The sequence below is a fragment of the Penicillium hordei genome, assembly GCF_028827395.1.
Source record: "Penicillium hordei strain IBT 12815 chromosome Unknown utg000002l_segment0_segment0, whole genome shotgun sequence".
In the NCBI taxonomy this organism is placed as follows: Eukaryota; Fungi; Ascomycota; class Eurotiomycetes; order Eurotiales; family Aspergillaceae; genus Penicillium; species Penicillium hordei.
The window spans coordinates 2,919,552-2,941,472 of NW_026623143.1; the positions used below are offsets into that span (position 1 = coordinate 2,919,552).

General features: G+C 48.8%; 10 protein-coding genes across 10 annotated transcripts; 7 read left to right on the top strand and 3 right to left on the bottom strand.

The window, feature by feature from the left end:
• Positions 1-386: 386 nt before the first annotated feature.
• On the top strand, positions 387-3,061 carry N7537_004421 (Zn(II)2Cys6 transcription factor; the record flags this gene model as incomplete). Its single annotated transcript, XM_056895478.1, has 5 exons — positions 387-448; positions 502-528; positions 582-1,903; positions 1,955-2,913; positions 2,975-3,061. The coding sequence occupies 5 exons, from the start codon at positions 387-389 to the stop codon at positions 3,059-3,061; spliced, it is 2,457 nt and encodes an 818-aa protein (XP_056755226.1).
• A 657-nt stretch (positions 3,062-3,718) lies between these two features.
• N7537_004422 (enoyl-CoA hydratase/isomerase family protein) lies at positions 3,719-4,847 on the top strand (the record flags this gene model as incomplete). Its single annotated transcript, XM_056895479.1, has 4 exons — positions 3,719-4,041; positions 4,102-4,212; positions 4,290-4,646; positions 4,697-4,847. The coding sequence occupies 4 exons, from the start codon at positions 3,719-3,721 to the stop codon at positions 4,845-4,847; spliced, it is 942 nt and encodes a 313-aa protein (XP_056755227.1).
• Positions 4,848-5,203: 356 nt separating this feature from the next.
• On the bottom strand, positions 5,204-6,020 carry N7537_004423 (presequence translocated-associated motor subunit PAM17; the record flags this gene model as incomplete). Its single annotated transcript, XM_056895480.1, has 2 exons — positions 5,204-5,400; positions 5,469-6,020. 2 exons carry the CDS (start codon positions 6,018-6,020, stop codon positions 5,224-5,226), a joined length of 729 nt encoding a protein of 242 aa, XP_056755228.1. The 3' UTR covers positions 5,204-5,223.
• Positions 6,021-8,580: 2,560 nt separating this feature from the next.
• On the top strand, positions 8,581-9,169 carry N7537_004424 (DUF3602 domain-containing protein; the record flags this gene model as incomplete). The annotated part of the gene is made up of 3 exons (XM_056895481.1): positions 8,581-8,617; positions 8,695-8,898; positions 8,997-9,169. 3 exons carry the CDS (start codon positions 8,581-8,583, stop codon positions 9,167-9,169), a joined length of 414 nt encoding a protein of 137 aa, XP_056755229.1.
• A 654-nt stretch (positions 9,170-9,823) lies between these two features.
• N7537_004425 (uncharacterized protein) lies at positions 9,824-11,232 on the bottom strand (the record flags this gene model as incomplete). Its single annotated transcript, XM_056895482.1, has 2 exons — positions 9,824-11,011; positions 11,155-11,232. The coding sequence occupies 2 exons, from the start codon at positions 11,230-11,232 to the stop codon at positions 9,824-9,826; spliced, it is 1,266 nt and encodes a 421-aa protein (XP_056755230.1).
• Positions 11,233-13,364: 2,132 nt separating this feature from the next.
• On the bottom strand, positions 13,365-13,945 carry N7537_004426 (uncharacterized protein; the record flags this gene model as incomplete). The annotated part of the gene is made up of 2 exons (XM_056895483.1): positions 13,365-13,430; positions 13,490-13,945. 2 exons carry the CDS (start codon positions 13,943-13,945, stop codon positions 13,365-13,367), a joined length of 522 nt encoding a protein of 173 aa, XP_056755231.1.
• Positions 13,946-17,089: 3,144 nt separating this feature from the next.
• On the top strand, positions 17,090-18,300 carry N7537_004427 (velvet factor family protein; the record flags this gene model as incomplete). The annotated part of the gene is made up of 4 exons (XM_056895484.1): positions 17,090-17,302; positions 17,357-17,436; positions 17,494-17,967; positions 18,027-18,300. The coding sequence occupies 4 exons, from the start codon at positions 17,090-17,092 to the stop codon at positions 18,298-18,300; spliced, it is 1,041 nt and encodes a 346-aa protein (XP_056755232.1).
• Positions 18,301-19,034: 734 nt separating this feature from the next.
• Positions 19,035-19,271, top strand: N7537_004428 (uncharacterized protein; the record flags this gene model as incomplete). The annotated part of the gene is made up of 1 exon (XM_056895485.1): positions 19,035-19,271. The coding sequence occupies one exon, from the start codon at positions 19,035-19,037 to the stop codon at positions 19,269-19,271; it is 237 nt and encodes a 78-aa protein (XP_056755233.1).
• A 1,249-nt stretch (positions 19,272-20,520) lies between these two features.
• Positions 20,521-21,164, top strand: N7537_004429 (putative IgE binding protein; the record flags this gene model as incomplete). Its single annotated transcript, XM_056895486.1, has 2 exons — positions 20,521-20,769; positions 20,841-21,164. 2 exons carry the CDS (start codon positions 20,521-20,523, stop codon positions 21,162-21,164), a joined length of 573 nt encoding a protein of 190 aa, XP_056755234.1.
• A 292-nt stretch (positions 21,165-21,456) lies between these two features.
• On the top strand, positions 21,457-21,826 carry N7537_004430 (uncharacterized protein; the record flags this gene model as incomplete). Its single annotated transcript, XM_056895487.1, has 3 exons — positions 21,457-21,490; positions 21,553-21,673; positions 21,700-21,826. Coding segments are annotated over 3 exons (282 nt in total), but the record flags the coding sequence as incomplete, so codon positions are not given.
• Positions 21,827-21,921: the final 95 nt, after the last annotated feature.

Below are 21,921 nucleotides of genomic sequence, written 5' to 3' on the forward strand. Positions count from 1 at the left end.
CGTCTTGTTCCATCCATATCTGAGGTCGGGGAGATCGACACCACCCTGGTCACTATCGGCTTTTCTTGCCCATTGCTGAAGGGCAGTGGGATTCAAAACTTTTCTGGCACATCTCCCTCCCATACCTCGATGTGCTTGTATACTAGGTGTGGGTGTCTGGTCGATTATCGCTTTATCGCTACTTGGGGTCAATCAGGATCGAAACGCAGAAAGCGTGACAGCTCTGACGTGCTTTCGGCGTAAGCAATCTCGATTGGATTGACACCGACTGGAAAATACCAAATCTGTATGGCGGTGAAACAGTACATAGTGACCTTTGGCTATCTTGAGCCTCTGTTATCTTGAATTGTCACTGCGATACTCGACCAGGCGCCCTCTGACGTGCAATGCCTCGTCCTAGAAGGCCCGGTGCACCAGAACCGAAGCGTCGAAGCCGTAAGGGATGCTGGTACGTTATTAAAATGCCAACCCAAGCTTTGCCAAGGCTAACAATCGCACTAGGCCATGCAAAGCACGCAAGGTAAAATGGTGAGAAGCACAATCCCTACCTGATACTCATGTGGCTAACATTATCTATGTAGTGGCGAGGAGAAACCAACATGTCTCAATTGTCAGCGACAAGGCGACCCTTGCGACTATAGTGTCCGTCTGAACTGGGGAGGAAGGGCGAAACGCATGTCAATTGACTCGCCGAACTCACCATCGAGTGGGTATGGAGGTGCTGTAATTGGATGCATGGACTCATTCGCTATCAACAATCTGAGCCCGACTTCGTTCCCAACTCCAATAAGCAACAACCCTGCAGATGGATTTTCTAACATTCATCCCGGAGACTTGACTTCGCCGAGAGCGATGTCTCCAGGCACACCAGCACCAGTGGGTCTTTTCGAATCCCCTAGGCTCGGCTCGGGCTCTGAAGGAGTGACATCGCCGGGCCAGTCAGAGCTTCGGTTCTCCTCAACCTGGGCGGAACAATCTCCTCCATTGACGACAGCAGCATCCTCGGCGCCTTTGTTGCCATATCAATTTGGACAGCAGAGTTTTGATACCCCGTCATATCCGGATTCAGTGGATCAGACATCCGGTCTCAGATCACTCTCTGCCTTTGCGTTCCATACAAACTCCGTGTCACAGCCAGTCTCATACCTACGCCACCCTGTAGATGCCTCCAGTCATTTCTTGGATCCATCTATCTCCCGCTCTCGTGATGAAAGCCACCTTTCTCGAGAGTTTCCTGATGACCAGGGTACACATCTTAGCCCTGGGCCCGGGACAGGGCAAAACGGATCCTCAAACAGCCCACAGGATACTGGTGGCCTGTCCTCCATGCTTTTCGATTCACACAGAGTGTCAATTGCTGAAAATGATGCAACCACATCTCCGAGGCTCCACGAGACAACCAGCAACATGGGCTCTGTACATGACTATCACCATGAATTGACTCCGGATCATCAGGCATTGACAGAGAGCAATCATGAAGCTAATCAGACATCCCACGAGTCTTCAATGGCCCGGAGCAAATGGCAAACATATCTGAATAGTGTAACCGACAATTATGGATTGGACTCCGGGCGCCCTGATCAGGATCTGACTTTTAACAACGATCATGCTGCCATAGATATCAACTATGCGTTGGATTTGATCAGTTCTCGGTGGCGAAACGAGGACCCCTCGCAGACGAAAACCTCTCAACCTGACCCCGAACCACAGATCCAGTTTTGTAGTGGTTACTATGCTTCCCCTGTACCCATCAATGTCCCGAGGTACTTGTCTCCGCTTCCGTCATCACTGCTGGAGAACCCTATCAATTTGATGTACTTCCATCATTTTCTGAACCACACTGCCCGGATGCTTGTCCCGCATAACTGCGATAATAATCCGTTTATCTCGGTTTTGCCATCAAGTGAGTTGTACTGCTATATGTTATGTTATTTTCCGAAAGCTGACCGACCAGTGGCAATCGGTGATTCCAATCTCCTCAATTTGCTGCTTGCGTACTCCGCTAGTCATCGTGCTCGATACCTAGGTCACCCCGAGCCCGCCAATCGAATCGCTCACTGGGTTAGCCAGGTTTTCCCAACCTTGCGTATGGCATTGGAGTCATCCAATGAAGACATCACTGACAGCCACCTGGCCACGGCCATTATGCTGTTGTCATTAAAGATCGTTTCTCCCAGGACATTTGAAGTGCCGATTACCTGGAAGAGTCACCTGAAGCTTGCTCGTGATTTATTCCTAGCACGGAGCGAGAGCATGGCGCAGCCTGGGAACAGGATCGGGGCGTTCTTAGCCCGCTGGCTGGGCTACCTCGACACGATGGGATCTTTGTCTTGTCGGCATGCCGGTCCTCCGCTAATGACATACCACTCCATCTTAACAGCTTGCTCTGCGCCCGATGATCATGATGAGTTCGGTGTTGACTGCTTCACGGGATTCACTCCCCGCACTGGAGTATTTCTGATCCGTCTCGCGCGGCTGGTGCAGGAATGCGACAATCAGCGCTTCGACGAAATGGGCAACTTCCGACATGACTGGCATCCATCTGCGGAAATGGTCCTGGAAGCGCAATCCGTACTTGGTGATATCGACGGGATCGGTGACCGTGCTTATACCAGCCTGGAACACCATCATGGCGTCGAGTCCTCGGACATGATAGCCATCGAGGAAGCCTTCCGGTTTGCCGGTCTCCTGCATCTCCACCGGCGTGTCCTTGGGTCTCCACCTGACTCATTTCCCGTGGAGGAGGTCTTGCGGAAGCTCATTGATGCCCTTAGACGCATGCGCCCTGGTGCAGCCACTGAAGTCTGCTCCTTGTTCCCGCTCTTCACGGCTGGCTGTGAATCTAGAGATTCGGTTCTAAAGGATAAGCTTTTAGACCGGTTCTTTGTATTGGAGAGCTCGGGCATGAAACAGGTTCGCTTTTATACTGGTCAGAGCTTCGTTTGGAGATATTTGCTGACACTGTACTTACCAGATTCAAAATGCACGTCAATTGATGCAACACTGCTGGGATGAAAATCTGCCTTGGATTGCCCTGGCTAGCGGTCAGTTCCTAGGTTAGAGTCTGAGCTTTCCTAGTTTGAACAAATCGGGTGGTCCTGCCAGCCTTGGTTCGCAGACTCCAGATTCTTACGACGTCTGGCAATGGTATGAGCTAAGACGGAGCATTATATAGTATGAAGATGTGATAGGGTTAATAATTCCCTCACCTTCTAACCTTGGAAGGCCCCTTAAAGGTTTGTCCTTCTGTCCTTCGCTGCTACTATTGATGGCCTGTCACCATCTATCTCCACCTTCCACTACATATGCCTATTACTATTCTCTGTCACTAAACTAAATCATCATGTCCATTCCACGACTGGCCAGCATTTTGCATTTCACAGGCCGAAAGTCCAAGTTGCACAGAACAATCTGTTCTCGGTTATATGTATATAGCTTCGTAGCTACTTCTAATATACCTAGGATAGTAATATCAAACAGACTGCAACCTTGCCCGGTGTAAGCCAATATCGAAGTTCACGACTCCGCAGCGGGGTGATAATGATCCCCCAGCTTTCTCCACGCCAAGCCAGCCCAGCCGAGCCGCGGCTTAATGTAGGCTGTTATGATTATGAACGGTTGAAGGATATAACCGAGATACGGTATATAGGAAAGTTGCAGTTAAGCACATTAACTATATCTACTGGAACAGAAAACTATATACTTCCCAACATCCACCATGATCTTTGATCCCAGCCCCATCGAGCTTCCATCTTCTTACGAAAATGTTGAAACCACCGGTCATGTTGTTGTCTCTCACTACCCTCCGGGCACATCGGCAGTCACCCCCGTCGTCATCGTAACGCTGAATCGTCCTACTAAACATAATGCGTTCACTCCGCAAATGGTCATGGACTTCGAGAAGCTCTTCCCCATGTTCGATGTCGACGAGCGCGTGAAAGTTGTCGTTTTGACAGGCGCGGGAAAGACATTCTGCGCTGGTGCAGACCTTGAAATTGGTTTCGGTGGTGGCAAGGGCAGGACGGTGGACCATCGTGACGGGTAAGAGAATGTCTAGCCGGTAGTCCGATATATATACTATTACTAAGTAACTCAATATAGTGGTGGACGAGCGGCGCTGGCTATCCATAGATGCCGCAAGCCAACAGTTGTAGCAATGCAAGGCTCAGCCGTTGGAGTCGGTATGACCATGTCTCTTCCAGCGATTATCCGGTACGCCAATCGCATACCAGAAGACATACACCCCACCAGAGCCCTTTGGTTAACATAACTATCTCTTACCCTTCTAGAATTGGCTACGAAAAAGGCAAATACGGCTTCGTCTTTGCCCGCCGAGGTATAACTTTAGAATCATGCTCCTCATATTTCCTTCCCCGTCTCGTCGGCCACTCAAACGCCAGCTACCTCGTCAGCACGGGAGGAGTCTTCCCACCTACATCTAAGCACTTCGGTGACCTTTTCAATGAGATCCTCCCGGACCCAACGCAGGTTTTACCGCGTGCTCTCGAGCTAGCCACCGATATTGCCGAGAATGTGAGCCCAGCTTCGTCGTACCTCAATCGCGCGCTTATGTGGCGCGATACTGGGTCGGCGGAGGCTGCTCATCTCATCGAGTCGAAAGTCATCAATCATATGTTTGGATCGGAGTAAGTGAAATCCATGAAGAGTCTGGTTGCGGATACTTACTATCACACAGGGACCAGAAGGAGGGCGTTTCGGCGTTCTTTGAGAAGCGAAAGCCGAACTTCAAGGCTAACCTTGATGATAACCCGCCGCCGAGTGTGCCATGGTGGATGGAGGTTGATACTGGCCGGAATCCTAAAGTAAAGGCGCCTTCAAAGCTGTAAATCCAAAGTCCGACATTTAAAATGGTAATAGCGAGGCCAGTACTTTTGAAAAGGTGGAGAATAAGGGATGTTAATGATTGAGGATAGCACTTTCGGGTTTCATTTAGTGCACACAAGACCGTCCGAAGGGATAGAAGTCTTAACAATGTCATGAAAATAAGCTATAGTTATCAAAGGTCATTCCCAATACATTGCAATGCCCCAGCTACCAAGACCGCTAATGATATTGTAACAAAATAAACACCGGCCCGGAGAAAAAAGAAAGTCACCAGATTTGGTTTTGAACAGAAGCTCGAAGAGCTCCAACCATATTAACACGAACAAAAAAGAAATGCTCCAATATCACAACAGAGAAAAGAGAGAAAGAGAAAAGAAATCAGGCAATGAAGTTGCGGCGCTTGCGGTTGTAAGCCCTCTGGTCTTTCAACCAGTTTCGGTAGCCCGCCACGCTGCCAATCTTCTCGCCGTAGTAATCGGGAACGGGGTTAGAGATCGAGTTGGTTGAGGGATCGACACGGAACCGGCGAATGCGATCAAAGAACTCCTTCTCTTTCTGCACAACGGAAAGAAAACATATTAGCATAGACCTATAAACCGTCACTTTGTTTTGCAACCACTCACCGTATTGACAGAGGGCTTGTACTTCCTGTACACAAGTCCCCAAATTCCATTCCCGAGAGCCGGTCCCAGAAGCCATCCGACAGCACCGCATGCGGCGGTTGCCAATCCCAGGACAACAAATGGATCAAGGCCCATAACCGTAGCGCCGAGATGTTCAAGGTCCTGTCCGGACAGGACCTGCACGCCGGCTGTGGTGCTGATCACGGAGCTGGCAACTGAGGAGACGAGGGAGTATCGACGGCGGGAAGCGCGGAGCTTGAAGAAGGAGTCCCAGTCGAGCTTCACTTCGTTGTTGACAGATGCTGAGGTCGAGTTTGCGCGCAGAGCAAGGGGCGACGGCGACACGGCCTTGGCGTGTGGCCGGGAGTCTAGGTTTAGTGTTGCGGCGGCCGGGCGAGCTGTCGTAGAGCTAAGGCGTGTGAGCTGCTTGGATGCCATCCGGGGAGTAGTCTGGAGGGGACGGAGGGCGCCGGCGAGCGAGGGAGCAGCGGGGTTTAGTCGGCCAAGAGACATGGCTGTGCGGATGGAAATGCTAACGGGATTGGCGTTCATTTTGGGGAGGAATTGGAATTAACTTAATTGCAGATTCCGAGTCTTGAAGAGGTGAAGTGAGAATTGGTGGAGAAAGGTTATGTAAGCGGAATGGGTCCGCGACTGGAAGGGCGACAATCAACATCATCACGATTCGATATGTTAGGAAATAAGTTGTATTCCGAATTGCTTAGAGAATATAAATAATACGGCGATACAAGAGTGCTACGAGGTAAATGGCTGATGGGGAGAAAAAGTCAATCCTCCAAAACACAAGGAGCTATCTGTAGCGACTCGAGGTCTGGTATTTCAAGTATTCTTAGGGGCAATCCAGTGTTGGACAGAAAGTGAAATCATCGTGGTCATTGAGTTGATGAGAGCAACATTGTCGCAAACCACGGCGGAGTAAATTGGCCCCCCTTGGATAGAATGGTGTAGGAGGGGGTGAGCTTGCGCACAATTCCCAAACCACATTGACTTTCCGGTCGACCTGGTTATAGGGCAGTCGTACGTAGAGTAGCCGCTCATAAGTATAAGTTCGAGGTTTACTAAGGCCCATCGGGCATCTTTAAGTACCTAGACTCAAGTTCCCATATATTCGCATCGGTTTCCACTGATATAGCCCGTAACAGAGGCTGCTAAAAATAAGGCTTACTGCACACATCGGGGACAAACTTAATCAGTGAATTGCACATGGCCACATTACACTTGAAAATCTCGCGGCCAAGGATAGCCGCATCAATACAGAAGACCGTGAGAGGGCCGTATAGATTATGTTGTTCAGTGCCTTATCCTTGCCGGTGCTAGAGATGGCCAAGATCCGAGAACGTCCATGGAATCGGATTAGCCCATACATTGCTAGGTTGATAGGATATGTAGAGGAGCGAATGAGTTGCACCTCATACCGTTTGAATCCGATATAGAACCCATCATAGCCCGCGGTTTCCACGAAATTTCGGGCCCCCTGCGGCGCTACAAATGCGACAAGGGCAGTCATTTAGCCAACAAGGGCAACAGTGTCGCACATCAAGACAGAGAAAATTGGTCCACCATGCACAGACGCAATGACCTGGCCAATTTTAGTGTGCACAGGAAGTTCCACTACCTTAGTAGTGGGCATGTTAGTTTCCCATTGGTTGGTTCCGGTGACATACGAAGTGAGAGTTTCTTATTTCAGGACTGACGTGCTGCATCTTGCGAGGTAATAGGAGAGGAATCGACCTTACTTCTCCGATAGAGGCGTCCGGTAGGGGGGCTTTTCGGTCGAGGACCTCGTCAAGTCAGGCTTCACGCTAGCCGGCATTAGGGCTAACCTAAGAATAGAGATGACGGTAATGAGAAGGAGAGGGCAGGGTGAAGGATAGTGGAAGTGAGTGTTTGAGGAAGTCACGCACAAAGGGTAGTAGTTGTGTATCAGTCGTAGATCCAGTCTTACCTTCTTACACCATCCACTCAATCTCACATTCAACTATGCACTTTGACATGGCTCTCTCAGCATCTTCCGCTAGATTGCAACTTCGCGACCTGATGCTGCTTCTACAAACACCACCTCCAACCAGATCATTGGTCGGCTTATTCCAGTTCAACAGCAATCCCGGCCTAGTACTAATGCAGTTTATGCACCTTTTCCCCAATTTGCACCTAGCAGGACCATTCTTATTGAAGGTCAACATTGTCCATGGAGGAAAACATACTATACCCAAGGAATACTAATTGGCAAATGGTGGTAATGATACCTCTCGATGAATGATTGATTCGGGTACTAGTACCTATATAACCCTCACCGCTCAGTCTTTCTCGGCTTTCAAACTTCATTCTTGCTGCCACTGGCGATGTCTTCCGTACTGGAGGTTATGGGTTATGGCGACGGTATTCTTCAGCCGGCGAATCATGTTTGGTTGTGATTAAACTGGCGAATATACATGCCCCGAAGCATACAAGGTCTGTTCCCTGATACATACCAATGTGATTTTTCCCTAGCTGATGAGTCGGCTACTTTCTTATGGCAGGAGAAGCCGTAAATTGCCTATCTCTGTGAGCAAAAGTACCAGGTTACCTGCTACCATTATATTGGCTAGTAAAATGAATGGTATGAAGGCTGGTGATGGCTAGGTTGACTTTGGTGAGGGGAATGAGAATGTTGATAGCCAGTCTGTTCCACTATGCACTGAGGTCAATAGAAAGTGCAATGCATGCCATTTGATTAAAGTTCACCCCCGGATTAGGATGGCGCCTAAGAGGCTGATAAGGCCTAGAAGACCCTGACCTCATTGGCTTAGCGCGGAAATGAGTTCAGATATCTATGAGCTCATAGATATAGAATATAAGAATATAGAACCTTGGAATAAAAGATATATAAAATATAAGATAGACATTATATATTAGACAGAGATAAGAATATAACCGTATGCCTACTATGTACATACTGGCTAGTGTCAAGAGCCAAGAAAAAAAAAAGTCTGTCGTCATTTGGCGAATTGCGAATTTCTCCCCACCACAGCTCCCTTGGCCCTATTCAATCTTCAAACTTCCGCATTTGACGTCCCCCAACTCCCCAGTCTTTGATCTTATTGTCTACACCATGTCAAGAAACATCTCCTATGGCCGCGGAGGCGCAGGTATCTGACAACCCTCCCTTCCCCGATCTCTCACAACGCGCCACACCAGTACATTAAACTAACCCACTATACCCCAGGTAACATAACCCGGCAACAACCCGCGCCCTCACCAAAAGACCTTGTCACACCAACAATCAAGCAAGAAGTCTACACGACAGGCCGCGGGGGCTCAGGAAACATGGTACACAACGACCCGGAGCGACCAGAAATTGCGCGCGAGAGCCAAGACGTCGAGTCACCGCCTCTGCGCGCCCAGCAGATCCCCCACCACACAGGCCGAGGTATGTTCTAGCCATGACAAGATATAGAGCGAATGCAACCTGGGATGTTTGCAAGGTTGTTAAAGCCACAGCTGCTAACGGATATGCTATTTCCACAGGCGGTGCAGCAAATGCTTATATCCCTACTCCTGAAGAGGAGGAGCGCGAGAAGAAGATCCAGGAGCAGGAGGCGGAGCTTATTCGCGTGCGCACGCAATCTAAGGATCGTGTTAAGGAGCTTGAACAGGAGAGGCAGGAGTTGCGGAGGGATTCGCACTCTTCCTCTTCTTAAGCTGGTTATGGTGATTTAGGGTGGGGTGGACGTGCTTGGGTTTACTATTGATTTATTCTTCGTTGAGAGGGCTCGATGATGGCTGACGTTCGGTCTGGAATTTGGCCGTGAAGAATATTTGCTTTTTCTTTGGCTGCAATGTCGATCCGGCAAGAGGTGATTGTCCGAGCAGAAACGAAAAATTACTGCGGGCAGTGCTATTTCGATGCGAGGAGCTTTTTTTTTTCCCCCATCGGGCTATCGGTCGGATCTATGGGTTTGTAGTATTTGCTTTTTTTCTTTCTTTTCTTCGCACGGTTTCTCCAATCGGCGTTCCCGGCTTCATATACTCGGGAATTGCTTCATACCTATCATGGAATACCGGGAAAGGAACGGCGCTTGGGATTATTTGGGCGGGGTTGTGTTTTTACCTCTATTGACATACTTCGATGTGTATTGCAACGATAATCTGTGTTTCCCGGAATTGTTTCCTAAACACCGAGAAATGATATACTTCCCATGACAAGCGATCCTTGTCTCAATTGAAAAAAACCATGCTATATACAATCAAATATCTAAGCTAATTACACGCTTCATTGTCTCATTAGATGCATCGCTCGCGCTCAATCAAGCTATTTAAAACGTTACCCCACAAGAAAATGCAAAAACTCGTCATCAAAAGCTAAGCGGGGATATCACTCGCACGCACGCCTCAGCCCTCGGAAGGAAACACCCCGTCGCATCAATCGGCCAGTTAATAAGATCATGCCACTCCGGTTCAAGAATATCCCCGATCTCCTGCAGAATCCTATTCCCCCAATCGCCCATCCACCACGAACCCCTAAGATGATGCAGAATAACCGAATAATGCGCTAGAACAACAAGCGCAAATGGCCGACGTGCCTCAAGCAGCTCTAAAAACTCCGCAGGGATACGGAGACTCCACCAAAACGCGAACACCTTCGGCTCGCCGCCCTTCATCAGCTGCTCGAGCGCGTGGCTGAGATGTTCAATGGCCGAGTCATACAGATCCGTCTGGTGGGTCGCATCCCGCATGGCCTCTATGTCGTTCTGTCGTTGTAGCGAGAGAACCACTAGTCGCGACATGTCCGGCATTGTTGGGAGCGGGTCTTCAGGGTGGAAGAGGGGATCCAGCTCGCCCGTGGTGATGTGTTCCATCGAGGTCAGCAGAATGCTGACTAGCCACCGGGTTAGCTGGAATACCTCGAAGAACTCGTCCAGCACGTCGGGCAGCTCTTCGTCTGAGTCATTTTCGCTGTCAAATTGGCAGAAGCCGAAGGTGAATACGATCATTATGCAGCACAGCGCGAAGGTCGCTTGGCTTTGTGACTCGGGTGCATCTTCATCGACCTCGGTGTGGATACCTGCTAGTGCTTGTGCTTGGTACGAGCGTGCTGTTTCAATATATCGCCAGCGCCGGGAAGATGTACTTGCTGAGGCGAGGTGTAGCGCTGAGAGGGCTAGGATACCTTGGCGAAGGGCTGGATAGCGGAGAGAAAGCTGGGGGATGGTTGTTTGCCATATTTGTTCGGAGGCGGGGTCCCCTGCCATGGATTTGTAGGTTGTTGTGCACCAGTGCATCATCAGTTCGAGGTCTTTTAGGTGGAGGGTTTCTTCGATGTGGGTTGAAAAGCATGCTGGTGGGTGTTCTTGTTGGGGTTGAGGATTTGACTGAGAGGGCGAGGTCTCTTTCATAGGAGTTGGAGATGATGGCGAAATGCTAGTTGAGGGAAGGAAAGACCCATGCTTGTTATCCAGCCGGGTCAATCGGGGCCGAGGCGGATACTGGCTGAGCATATTGAGATCCAGGCAATTCACACAGGTTGGGCTCTGTTCCTTATACTGTAAGGGTTGGGTTAGCGAGGACATGGGGAGAGGTCGCAGGAGTCAGAGAGGGAGATGAGCAATGGGAACTAGACCCTCCATATCAATTGAAAGCTCTGAAATGGGTCGGGTCCAAAAGCCCTAAGCAGGGGGTGTCATACTCTAACGCGCCGGTCACTTTGCATACTTGTCTGGCGTCGCTTATTCGACCAGGAGCATGTTGAGTCGCATGATTGCATTGTAGAGTGAATGTTTATTTGATTCGAGGGTCGAGGGTTGCAGTGAACTTGAATCATAGTCCTCCAGATATCACCCGAAGGAGAAAGGAGGATTTCCTGATATCATGAAAAAGTCATATCAGCGAAACGGTGGGGGGAATTAGGTGTTAAATTATTTTGATATGTCCATTTTGCCAAATCGGCATTCAAAGCACGCACCAAAGAGGTAAGAGTGGCGCTGTGTCCCAAATCGGTAAATGCAGGATGGCTCGTGCTTCATATGACCTAATCTACTGCCACGGCGGGGCCGTCGTATTCGCGATATGTATGTAACTGAGCCGTTCATGGCCAAACTTGGTTTCTGTGTCTATATCCATCCTAAGTCTAATATATTACTGAAGTACTCATTTCTTTGGATATTCAAGATTCAAACTTCCAATGGTCTCGTATTCCAAACCATATTCCAAGGCGGCAAAGCGGATGTGTTATGCGGGATGTTTTAGAAAACACTTACCCTACGCACTAATGCGAGAGATGTTCGGGATTCTGTCCTAGGAGGGTATAAGCACAAGCTAGAGTCACTAGCAACATTCCAGAAAAATAAATGAAAATGCACTTTAACTGTTTACCGCAACCCCCACCAGCCCCACCAGCCCCTAGAACAATCCACGCTAAATCCTCTTTGGGACTAGTAATACGGGGCCGGTCAAGCCTATCCGAATTAAGTTTCACTCGACGAGCGATGCTTTTCCCCGATCGGGGAAGACGCAAGCGCTTGAACCCCTGTTCCATGCACTTATGCATGCCCAGGTGGACATCTCGGGTGCATATCTTTATCCTAGCCCGTGATTTTTCTATGCCCTAAGCTCATCTCCGATTAGCACAGTTTCGCCTTAGCTCTCTAAGCCTGTCTTAGTACTTATTTGGGAAAGCTACTAGAATTGGGTATCGCATGGCATTCCCATCGTACTAAGTTTTTACCCTCTTGGATAATTACCCCCACAGCCGCGGGCTCGGCATGGTCCTTGCTTATATGGCGTAAGACTTAGAATTCCGAATGGAAATATCTTGGAAGCCTAGATTGTATTGATCCGTCAGCTCTGCACCCCTTTTACTTATTTCAGTCAATGGAGCCTTAAAATGTTAGAGCTGCTCAGATCCTGCCGAGACATAGCATATCAAAGAACTCGCCCCATTATCACACCCATTAAAGGTGATAAACACGCTACTCCCTAGGCCCCGGGTTGTTAGTTCGCACGCAATCTACCCCCAGGGCCCTGTCAGGCGATCCGCGCATCAGAATTTTCTTTGTCTGGATCTTGGAACCCTTTACATAGTGTTGACTGGGGTAGTCTGCTTTAGCGTCGTTTAGTAAATGGGTAAATGGCGTGATTGCTGATCATGCTGACCTCGGGGCTACCCACCCCGCTTGAGTCCGAGATGTAGGGCAACCCATCATTTTCTCACTTAGATCGGCTTTTGTAACTGTCCAACTTTGACGTAATGGCTCAGATTTGGTGGGTGCGAAATCCCTTGGATTCAGGCTAATCGTATGTGACGGGTGACTCTTTAGTTTATTTAAATAAACCCCCCGCCTTTCGCAAGGCTGACACCTTCACTTCGCCAATAAGCACATTCTCACTGTGCGGTGTGGCGTCAATGCTAGGATGTTGGGCAGCGCCATAGTCTAGATCTGACCGAAGATACGACGGGTGTAATGTCACATCACAGGTCATCTGGTACTAACGCCTTTAGGGAATTACAGGGATCAGCATGGGAACTAGCGAGATCAACCTGCAATAATATTGAGACAACGCCTTGCTATGTGGCTTCATGGACGGAAGAAGGTACCGTCCACCAAGCCACATTTACTGGTCGGCGACAAATTGAAGCTTTTTAATTTGGTAGGCGGCCAGGATTCAAGGTTGTTAATGCATTAATACCGTTAATCCACACTTAGGAGGGCAAGGATCTGAGGTGATCAGTTGGGCTGAGCGGCAGTAGTAGCTGCATCAGAACAAGGATCCAGTTGACTAGCTGCTTAGTTGGCGACTCCGACGGACAGTTCGATATCTCCACTCCAAGGGTTAACTGTCTGATCGCTTAGACCTGCTGTGATGTGTAGGACTGTAGTGGGACTGTTCGGGGTGACGCTAAGGCCGAACTCCGCAGGTAATCCGACCCCCGGTGATACGCGCCTTTAGGCGGATTTCCGGTGTCTGTTAGTCCGGTGGTTATCATTCGATTAATCAACAAGATGAAAAGGATCACCACATACTTTGTCTTTGGGTTGATAGCGGAGCGCAGGCTTTGCTCCCCAGTCCGGAAGTTTGAGAGGTATTGGTGCTGATGATACAGCATCACTTGATGCGTTTGATATGTCAGGCCAGGAAGGCGTAAAACATGGCGTTCGGTGCATCCTCCGCCTAATTTTGTGTTGAGTGCCATTGGTCTGTACATCGAAGTTGGCCTGGAGACTAAGAGATTGAAATTTGGTGGCGGTCTGGCCAGCGGACACATTTTGGACACCATTGGATTTCGTCAACACACGAATGATTTTTTCGACGGCATGTATAGCTGCGCCCTTCTTAATTGTATACACGCCGCGACTCCAAAGCTCTGCCGCTGAGAATGGTAATCCAGAGAGTGTGTTTCCTCGTATGCTGCACACCATCAAGATTGAGATAGCTATTGGTGTCACCTTGAATCTTGACTCGAGGAAGTACAAAATCATCGGGGGAAGACAGGTATAAGAGTGCCCTGAGCGGAGATAAACTGACATTTAAACTCTCCAAGACTCCCGAATAAGTTATCTTACCAGCATTGACCAAATCAAGAAGCGTACAGTTGCTGTTTATCAGAGTAGGAATGAAAGAAAAACATAGAACGTAGTGTAGCTCGACTATCTCATACTGTAGTGGTTGCCGGTATACTATTGGCCGTGTAACACAACTGGGTTGACACCTCCCTCAACTGCACGGTTGACCGAAAAGGGTACATCGGGAGGAAGCCGCACGACTTGACTCCAACATCACGACCTCTATCTTCGATGACGTGCCCCAGTCCAGATATCCTAGTCCGGAGAATTGACACCGACGATAGCATCATGTAGTCCAGATAATATATAGAACGGAAGAGGGTATTCCCAATGCAGATGCAAATAACAATGCAAATTCCTCACCAAGCCCAAGCATTACTATATAGTCCCTGCCAGAGCCACCGAGGCAAAATGAGTACCAAGCGTATTCCTATTACAGAGAGAATCTGCGTTCCACTTGGCTCAACTCAATATGAATCAGAAAGAGCGCCGATTTAAGCCCGTTAACAACATAAACATGCAATTCACCGAAGGAGTATGTCTGTATGCGCGCCGTAAGTGGCTAGACCTACCGCGGCTGTCACGGTTAGGTTTGTTTGGTTTGCAAAGAATAGCTATGAGCCAGAGTAGAGACGCTTTCTCGTAGAGATATTTGGCGTGCTGTTCTAGTTGGGATCGTTATCTCAGTTCCGCCATGAACCTGGCGGTCGTTCCTGGACCAAATTGTTAAGCGTAATGGATTCATTATGTGTGTCAGCGTAGTCATCCAAAAAGAAAAGAAAAGAAAAGAAAAAAGGCGAAGCCGTGTCCACTATCTTAGCCTAAGTAGCCCGATAGTAGCCCCGTCTAAGCTGCGCCTATGTACTCGATCGACTCTTCGTGCACAGGTCCGACCGCAAAGGTCACTATGACCTCTTTTGTTGTTCCGAGGTCATTCGCGAATTCAACCACCCCGGTCAAAGATGGCGTGTGAGGCAATCAGGCTGCCATTAGCGATGAAGCTCTGACACAGCAAGGTTGACGGGCCGGTACCAGTGGGGAGTGAGCCCTCAGTTGGGGGCGGGTGGCGTGGACGGCGCTGCCCCACAACGCTACATCAACGCCTTTAATCTGGCAAATGCTCGTACCTTTCGTGGAGTGGCTCCAGCTGACATCGACCGCTTGACCTTTCCCAACTACGATCGATATTGGAATAGATGTGAGCCAAGCTCAAGTCGTCCACAGCGACTGTCAGGGTGAGGTAGGAGAATGGCAACGATTGGTGTAGGTAATTTTGGGGTGTGAATGGAGAGAAGAAATCGAGCGCAAATGTGCCTGACCCAGCTTCGACGTGCCTCAGTGACGGTGCTGGAGTTGGTATCACTTTGGGGAACGTGCACGCCAAACAGATCACACGCGACACCATCGATGTGAGCAACAAACCAAGTCAGATTATTGCCTGCCCAGAATTGGACTCTGTTGGAGGAAGTGACCAGAGAGATAGTATGGAGTCCGCAAACCGGGTATGACCACTTAATTGGGAAATACTGATCGCTTCATTGAGAGATAGGGAGATCACCAACACGCGAGGGTTGAACAATGTGATCCTCAATACGAAGTACTAATAATTGTACAGTCGAGATATTTTAATCGAAATATTTTGATAATTGACCTGTCCAGAATGCCATCTGGTTTCCGGGGAGTCCGGTTCAAATACCTTACATATTGCAATCCGTGTTCTCCAGGATGAGATGCCCTAGACTTTGGGAATTACTGATATTTACTAGTAGTTAGTTATCATGGTTCAATTAATAAGTTATACCTTTTTAATAAAGATCTTGAAGTCATCATTGCCCTGCTCTCTAGGTTTTTTTTTTTTTTTTTTTTTATCTTCAAGCGCTAGTAATTCTTTCACCCCTAAATTGTAAACTAATGCCTCTTTATAACTTTATATAATCATTAAATCAGGGGGTTACACACACGATCGGGATCTGTCATCCTCATGCATACTGTAAGGGGTCTTGGTAATCTGGAGTTTCGGAGATACCATTTTGGGCAGTGGTAATTATATATTAAGTTAATAGGTATGTTAACTCACACTAGTTAACTATTGGGTATGCACCTATGCATCATTGATCAAATTTGTAGCGTGGAATGAATAAGAATATACTCCGTACGGCTCCGAGAATCGCCCGACCCAACCCAATTTATTCTACCAGATCGAACAAGATTGAATAAGTAAAATCTGGTTTAAATGGAGTTGAAAATTTCCAATCAAATGACCGTTTGCGGATTAGATGAAGCCCGAATGCGGACACTTTGGAGCTCACATCTCATCTCATTCGTCAGTTAAATTGAAACCCGACGGTTTGGGTCCAGGTTCCTGCAGAGAGAGAGTAACACTTGTAACCTCTTACTCTTTTGACTCTTTTGACTCTTTTGACTCGTTTGACTCTTTTGACCCTTTTGACTTTTGACTTTTGACTCTGACTCTTTTTAATTTCCACCTGGGAAACTTCTTTGGAACTACTCTGAAATTATTTCCCTGTGTCTCGGGTATGGTATCCCTAAATCTGATCCGTGGAAGCCCCAGCCCATCTCCCGCACTTTGACAGCGTCATCGTGCGGTTGACCCAAAAAGCCTGAGGCACTGAAAGATACTAACAGAATCTTTCAGATTCAACACTCCCAACATTCTGATATCGCCACTCCCCGAGCTCCATTCTACGGTTCGCGAATAAAACTCCGACCCCTGCGCTTCACTTTTCTGCCATATCGCATCGAAATCGGATTCCCGAAGGCGCTTTGGACTGATCGGCTTGAATCAGTCTCAATACATTCAAAGGGGAACGATCCTTCCCCCCCCCCGCTGTGCACACACTTGCTTAATTCAACCCCGAAAGTCGATGCTCCAAGTGTGACGTCTGAACATCCCGCGGGGTCGCATGTCGCATCTCCAACACCCCACCTCTTTCTTCGAACAGCCAGGCAGTTAAGATCTATCATAATAGATCTATAAAAATCAGGAATTCGTCGTTTATCTATCACGAGCCCATCCTCGGTTCCTGACAATCCGGTACCATGTACGCCGTCGAGGATAGACATCATCCCGTCCCACCTCCGCTCTCAATGGATCGCATCTCTGCTCCGTCCGTCCAGTACCCGTCGGGGCCCAACTCGCTACGGCAATCCGACCATTTGGCACCCGTGACGAACTACCAAGATGGTCGTTCCTGGTCATTACAGGTGGTACAACAACCCATCCGGGCTCGTATGTGTGGATTTGGTGACAAGGTGGGTGATTTTTCCGCGATTATTGTTTTGCCACCTCTTTTAACACAACTTCAGGACCGGAGACCCATCACTCCGCCACCATGCATTCGTCTGATTGTGCGCGATGCGCAAACGGATAAGGAAATCGATATCAAGTATGTTTAACCAACTGCTCTCTACCTTTCGGGTTTTTCTAACGATCTCTCCCTCAGTGAAATCGATACATCATTCTACGTGCTCACCGTCGACCTGTGGAATGCCGATGGTACCAACGAGGTCAACCTCGTCAAACATTCCGCCACCTCCCCCTCCATCTCTACCGCCATGTCCTCCTCATACCCTCCCCCGCCTCAAAGCGTCTCTCCGAGCTACCCGGGCTACAACCAGAGTCAGTACCCCGTGGGCTACCCACCGCAGATGAACAACTACTACGGTGGTCAGCAGGTGGCATACCAAAATCAATACGGTCAGCCAGTGACCTACCCACAATATTACTCTGGTGGTCAAATGCCACCGTCCATGTCGCCCGCCGCCCAACCGGTCTCTGGTGGACCGGGTGGCATGTTCACTCGTAATTTGATCGGAAGTCTCAGCGCCAGTGCTTTCCGACTGACAGACCCAGACAACAAAATTGGTGTGTGGTTTATTCTACAAGATTTGAGTGTACGGACAGAAGGCACTTTCCGGTAAGTCAATTGAATAATGGGAATCACTCGAAATAAACCAATTGCTAACGAAAATCCAGTTTAAAAATGAGCTTCGTTGATGTGGGCACGTCATCTGCCGAAACCTCCAACGGCGCCCCGGTCATCAATCACGGAACTGCACCCGTTCTAGCATCGGTCTTCTCCGAACCCTTCCAGGTCTTCTCTGCCAAGAAGTTCCCTGGTGTTATTGAGAGCACCCAACTCAGCAAGTGCTTTGCGCTACAGGGTATCAAGATTCCCATTCGCAAAGACGGAGTAAAGGGACCCCGCCGAGGTGGAGATGGAGATGACGATGACGAAGGCGACTACTAAAAGAGCAATTTTTTTGATCCATAGTGCAATACGCGATATGCGGGGGCACTTGGCTCAGTGTGTTGTCTGACCTTTCCTTATATTTGCTTTTTCCCCCCTTGCTATGAATCAAGACATTGGGGAGCAAATGGCGGCGCGTGGCTTACGGTGTTCTGGGCAAGTCTTGGCTTGCAGGTTTCAATATTGCTACACGGACCGGTGCTGGGGGGGTTTCAATCTGGTTTTTCTTTCATGACTTCCTTCCGAATATGTTTTTCCCTTATTATTATTATTGTTGTTTTTTTTTGTCGGCCTCTGGCCGTGTCTATTCATATCCTCCGCGGTCGATTGCCCGCACGTATATACACTTTTCTTTTCGGCGAATCGAGGTCCGGTTCGAATTGCTGAGTGCTGAGTGCTGAGATTGTTTGTCTGGCATAGAAAAAGTCGTTTGATAACCAAATCCACTGGAATTGTTCAGTTATATTTCCGATATTGTACTCTAAAGATGTATACTCTAGCCTGTGATATCCACTAGCCTGTGATATCCACAGGTGTCGAGTAGATCCCATAGATCGTAGCTTCAGATGGCGTTGTGTGAGAGCCTGGTGTAGATAAAGCTAGTTGTAGTTCAAATAGACCGAAGTCTCATGATGATCTACATGTTCATGATACCACACTATTTCTACTTCTCAATACGTGATATCAACAATATCTAATAGCCAGCCAGTATAAGCCACCTAGATACCTCTCACATGACAGCTCATCCCTTCAACCAAATGTCCACCAAAGATAGCATCTCATCCCCGACCCACCACCATCACCACCCAACCCAGCTCACAGAAGACGTCACACCGGACCTGACAGAAACCCGACAACACCGGACTGTCCAACACGAACCTCCCAACGGATACACCGACATGAACCTCAACGAACTCCCCCCCGTCGGACAATGTACAACACCCGTGGAACGGAATGACCTCGCCGACTGATTCCAATCACCCAACCGCGTCAACCAGGAAATCTCTTGGATAATCACCCAACTAGCTCTGCCCATCCTCGCCACGTCCTGACACGGGGCAACGCGGTCTTCCAAGCGGAAACTTCCACGCCGGTGTGGGATGGTTGTCTTCCCTCTGTACCACCGAGTTCGTATATGCAAGGCACAAGCAGACGAAGTTGCGGGTATGCGGGCTGCAGCGTCGCTGCGGGAGATTATTAATAGATCACAGCCAGTCACCCCGGTGTAGTCGCAAGACCCGACTGCATCGGGGTTTTCGGCATTGTTAGATTAGCCGGCACCGGTTGTAGTGGGATGTAGGGTCCGGTGAGACATTGCATATTACATGTTCGCCGGTTTAGGTAGGGCGTCAGTGGCGTTGGACGGTGTGCGGCTATCTCCTCGGTAACACAGTTCCCAGTGATTGTTTATTGGTAATGGATGGGTTCGTGTATCGGGCCGTTGGTGGGTCGAGGGTATTTTCTGGGGAAAGTAGGAGGCGAGGTTTTTGTTTGGGTAGTGGTAGCGAGGTAGAAGGTTCCGACCTACACCGCATGTTAGAGGGTTTGGGTAAACGAATAACGTATAACTTATGATGTAGATGTCTTTATGAAATAAAGTGGATATTTGCGGGTTAAGCCGACTGTTACCAAGATCTCCTGAGGCATTGGAGTAGCGAAGTGGTTGATGTTCCAATTATCAACTGAGACAAGGGTGAAGATCTTCACCCAAATCCCCCAAATCCCCCGATTTTCCCCCAGTTTGAGAGATATTCAATCCACTATGTTATGCATGTATCAGCCACTTGAATTGGCGAGGGCTTTTCCCTCATCTTGGCAGACGAACAGTTCTCCATGTCTCACATATCTTCGTCTAAGCGACGAAAAATAGTATCCTCGGTAGTAACCCAACCTCACACCGTTGCATAGACCATACAGAAAAGATAATTATATTCGGGATATGGAGTATAGTGTACCTCAACGATGTCTCAAATTCACCCAATCCATCCAATGACTCTCGCCACCTCAGCCACCCTAGCGGCCAAATCCGGTAGTCCATGACGGAGGGTTTGTTCGACGTTGGTTCCCTGGTTCGGTTTCTCGGAACATGTGCAGCTGCTATTTATATTACATTCCTGACTCTATATAAAGAGGTCCAACAACCGCCCCTCGTTACTATTCCAAAGTATATCTACTCAACTACACAAAACAACAGTCTTCAAACCTCAATATCCGTCCACAATGAAGTTCACAATCACCTCCCTAGCCCTTCCCCTCCTAGCAGCCGCGGCACCAATCACCGAACCAGCCGCCAACCCAGCCTTCAGCGTGATGGCCATCCGCTCTGCCTCCCCCATCCACTACCTACAGCTAAACGCCGCGGGTCAGAAATTCTACCTCGGCGGAAATACCGCCTCCTACTGCCCAGCCCAGGTGCACCAATGCCCACCAGGAAACCAAACAGTGTTCGCTCCCGGCGGCAGCTCTCTGGTAAGTCATGAGTCTCACAATCCCCAAAACTCACTTCCTACAGAGGACAATCCCCGCTAACGATAGAACAGGATACCATGGTCCCCGGCGGCCAACAGGTCTACATCGACCCCAATGGAGCCCTCAGCTTCACCCAGGCCCACTCCGCAAATATCCCGCAGGGCTCCTCGCTTGGCCCGTTCCACTACGCTGCTGATGAACCTTGGGCTCACTACTCATTCGCTGGTTGGGGCGCTACTGGTTTCATGGCTTGTCCCGCTGATGATAACCGCTGGCAGGTGTTTGCTGCCATTCAAAATGCTACCGTACCCCATGGTAATGTTGACGAGTGTCTTGGGTTCTCGGCTGTTGCTTTGACTTATACCGGGGATATTCCTGCTTGGCAGTATATCTAGATTAATGACGTGGTTGTTTTACTGATTGCTCTTTGGTCGACGTCGTTTTAGCTTGTTTTTGATTTTTTTTATTAAAAATATATCATAATAACACTCCTTCTATATCTGGATTCAGATTTGATTTAATAAACTGACAAAATTGGGTCCATGTCATATCTTCCAAGTTGTAGGGTTAAATGGTATAAACATTTGCATTGTACCTTGCCACCTGCAGTAACGGGCCGAGAAGCTTCAGGAACACCCATATGGTTTGAAAGTCTACAGCCAGACCCGAACTTAGGTTCAAGTCAAGATGTCGTTGGTGGTTGCAGGGTTGGGGAAGAAGGGTAACACTTGTCTGACTTGTCTGACTTTAAATTATCTAGGATAGTACAAAAATATATAACAGGGAGAGGGGTGTATTCCGTGGGATCCATCAAATGGCCAAGGAGCCCAAATGCTCAGGTCATGACTTTATCAAAGGACTCGCACGAGAACAGGTGTTTGATCTGGGTGCACATTGAGCATAGGTATGGGACCTAGGTAAGACTCTAAGCAACTGGATGATGCTGAGGTCTCTCCGTAGGTTTATATGCACCGGACCCTTTGCACCTCTCGTGGGGGCTACGGTGAGATGGTTGCAAGAGGGTTGGGGAGAGGAAGAAGAGAAGAGGAATGGGGGAAGTGAGTGCCTTTTTATACTCCCAGGAACATGCGTACCTTCCCAAAATGGACACTTGCTCTTGCCCTACACAGGACCCTGGGACTGTCCTCAACA